Genomic DNA, 2,174 nt, shown 5'->3' with positions numbered 1-2,174 from the left:
TTATATATATATATATAAAATATATCAGAGAATCTGGTAGTTGGAAATTAAGAAAAATGTGTTGCATGAAAGTGTAGCAGAGCATGAAGTCACAGAAGTGAGGACCCCGACCTGCCAAAGGGACATCGGCTCCTGTGTAGGAGAGAGAACGGGAGGGGACAGTCTAGGAAAGTCAACAATGAGAGGGAGGGAAACTACCATAGTTTAATAGAAGAAAAGTCCTCTAAGGCAACACCCCAGTCATCTTCTTGCACCAAAACCTTGTTTACTTCCTTTGACATTCTCAGCAGATGGTTCTCCAATTAATGCTGTGAGTTTTCTTCCAGAAGCTCCTGGGATCATCAGATGTATTTCCAAGCCTCCACGATTCTCATAGTGCATTGTTCTCTCATGTTTACCTCGTGGCTGCATCTTGGGGGCTTCTGTGGCTGTGTTGAGCCTGAAATAGCAGAATCCCGAGGATCACCAGGATCAAACCAGCCATGCTCATCCTGATGAGATTCTCTACTGTGTAATCCTGGGGGTGTGAGGCTAGGAATTGTGGACAAAGAGGTCACGGTAGTCAGGGAAAATCAAAATCATTCCAGGATCCCTTGCTGTTCACCCAGGCATCCTCCTCCTCTTCACTGAACTTGACCCTCTGTGTTCAGCCCCAGAACTGAGAGTATCTCCATACTCACCAGTCTTGGAGTCTGACTTGTTTTGTGGTGGGCTAAAGGTATCAGCTGCTTCTGAAAATTCAAAAGGGAGGGTGTTGGTGAGGACTTGAAGAGACCTGAGTCTTTCCCCTGAGGTCTGTGTTTTCATTTCCTCCACTTCTCATGACAAAACATCTATGTAGTTCCTTAATACATCCTTTATTTTTATTTATTTATTTATTTATTTTTTACTGTGGCAGAGTTCCTTTGGTCTCTTCATGGGATGCTTCCACCTCTCTGTATTCTCTGAATTTAGACCTTTGTCTGAGTCACTTTGGAGTAATGTTTATCTGATCTGTAAGAGCTCAGGATTGGTGAGAAAAAGAATCTCTAAGTCTGAAACAATTAAGCTCATGTATGCTCTGTGTTCAGCCTTGGACACAAGACCCTGTAAGTTTTACCCTGTACAGGAGCATTTTCATGTATTTATGAACTAAAAGTCTAGCGTCCTTGGATGAGAGGTTGGTTGTCAGGGGCTTGTAAATGTCAGGAGCACAAAGAGGTGAAAGTCTGGAGCTTTCTCCCCTTCACACCTCCTCAGCCAGTTCTTGTGGTGTTTGACCATTCGTTTATCTCTCGTTACCTAATTATATAGTTAGGAAAACTTACACATTGTGATACGCGCACACGCGTGCGCACACACACACACACACACACACACACACAGATATACATTTTCTAAATGGTGGCCTTACCAGAGGTTCATAAAAGTATTTCTGCTTTTATAAAGTGTGAATGTAGGTATGAAAACTAATAAACATGAGAAACATATTAGAAAAAATAATAAGTATATGGATGAAAATATATGTAAAATAAATATATGTAAGGATATATAGAAATTTCCTTCGAAAAGTTTTGGATAGTATTATATTTTAATTCTATTTTTTCAAAAAATTTTGTAGTACCCTCAAATATACATACACGTAAATTTATGTATTAAGTATAGAATCATACATACCTGTGTGTATGTATATAACTTTAGATTTTTTTAGTATGTAGTTACATATATTCATATGTAAAGTGAGAAATTGGCATACAATTTAGAAATGAAGAAATGAAATTTCTATTTTCTTGTGGTTGATATAAATTTTGTTCCTTTTTTTATTATTTTAATTTATCAATACATTTCGATTTTCATGTCCCTTTAGCAATTCCTCGTTTTCCTCCCTCCCCCTGTTGGAGCAGATCAATTGAAAAGTTATTGGAAGTGCGATAAACTAGAGTAAATTAGTACAAAATAAAATGAACATATACAAACCAATAGCTTTGTCATGTTTACTAAACTCACTTAAAAAACATAAAGGAATCAATTAATTATAAGTTGTTAAAGTAGTTGAACAATTGAGAATAAGTTCTGAAGTTCTACTGCACAATAGGGTGACCCCACCCAATCTATCGATAAGGAGACTGAGGCTCAGAAAGGTAAATTGCCTGCCCCAGGTCACCCAGCCAGGGAGCAGCAGAGCTGGGAATTGA

General features: G+C 38.2%; 1 protein-coding gene across 1 annotated transcript in view; it reads right to left on the bottom strand.

Annotated features, from left to right (window-relative positions):
- Nucleotides 1-341: 341 nt before the first annotated feature.
- Nucleotides 342-2,174, bottom strand: part of LOC103604754 (leukocyte immunoglobulin-like receptor subfamily A member 6) — a 25,269-nt gene continuing 23,436 nt past the window's right edge. The window contains 3 exon segments of the mRNA XM_008589324.1: nucleotides 342-421; nucleotides 424-531; nucleotides 681-731. Coding sequence (XP_008587546.1) covers nucleotides 342-421; nucleotides 424-531; nucleotides 681-731 — 239 coding nt within the window.

Source organism: Galeopterus variegatus, unplaced genomic scaffold (assembly GCF_000696425.1).
Source record: "Galeopterus variegatus unplaced genomic scaffold, G_variegatus-3.0.2 Scaffold5374, whole genome shotgun sequence".
In the NCBI taxonomy this organism is placed as follows: Eukaryota; Metazoa; Chordata; class Mammalia; order Dermoptera; family Cynocephalidae; genus Galeopterus; species Galeopterus variegatus.
The sequence above is the reverse complement of the archived record's forward strand: the minus strand, read 5'-3'. Positions and strand labels throughout refer to the sequence as shown.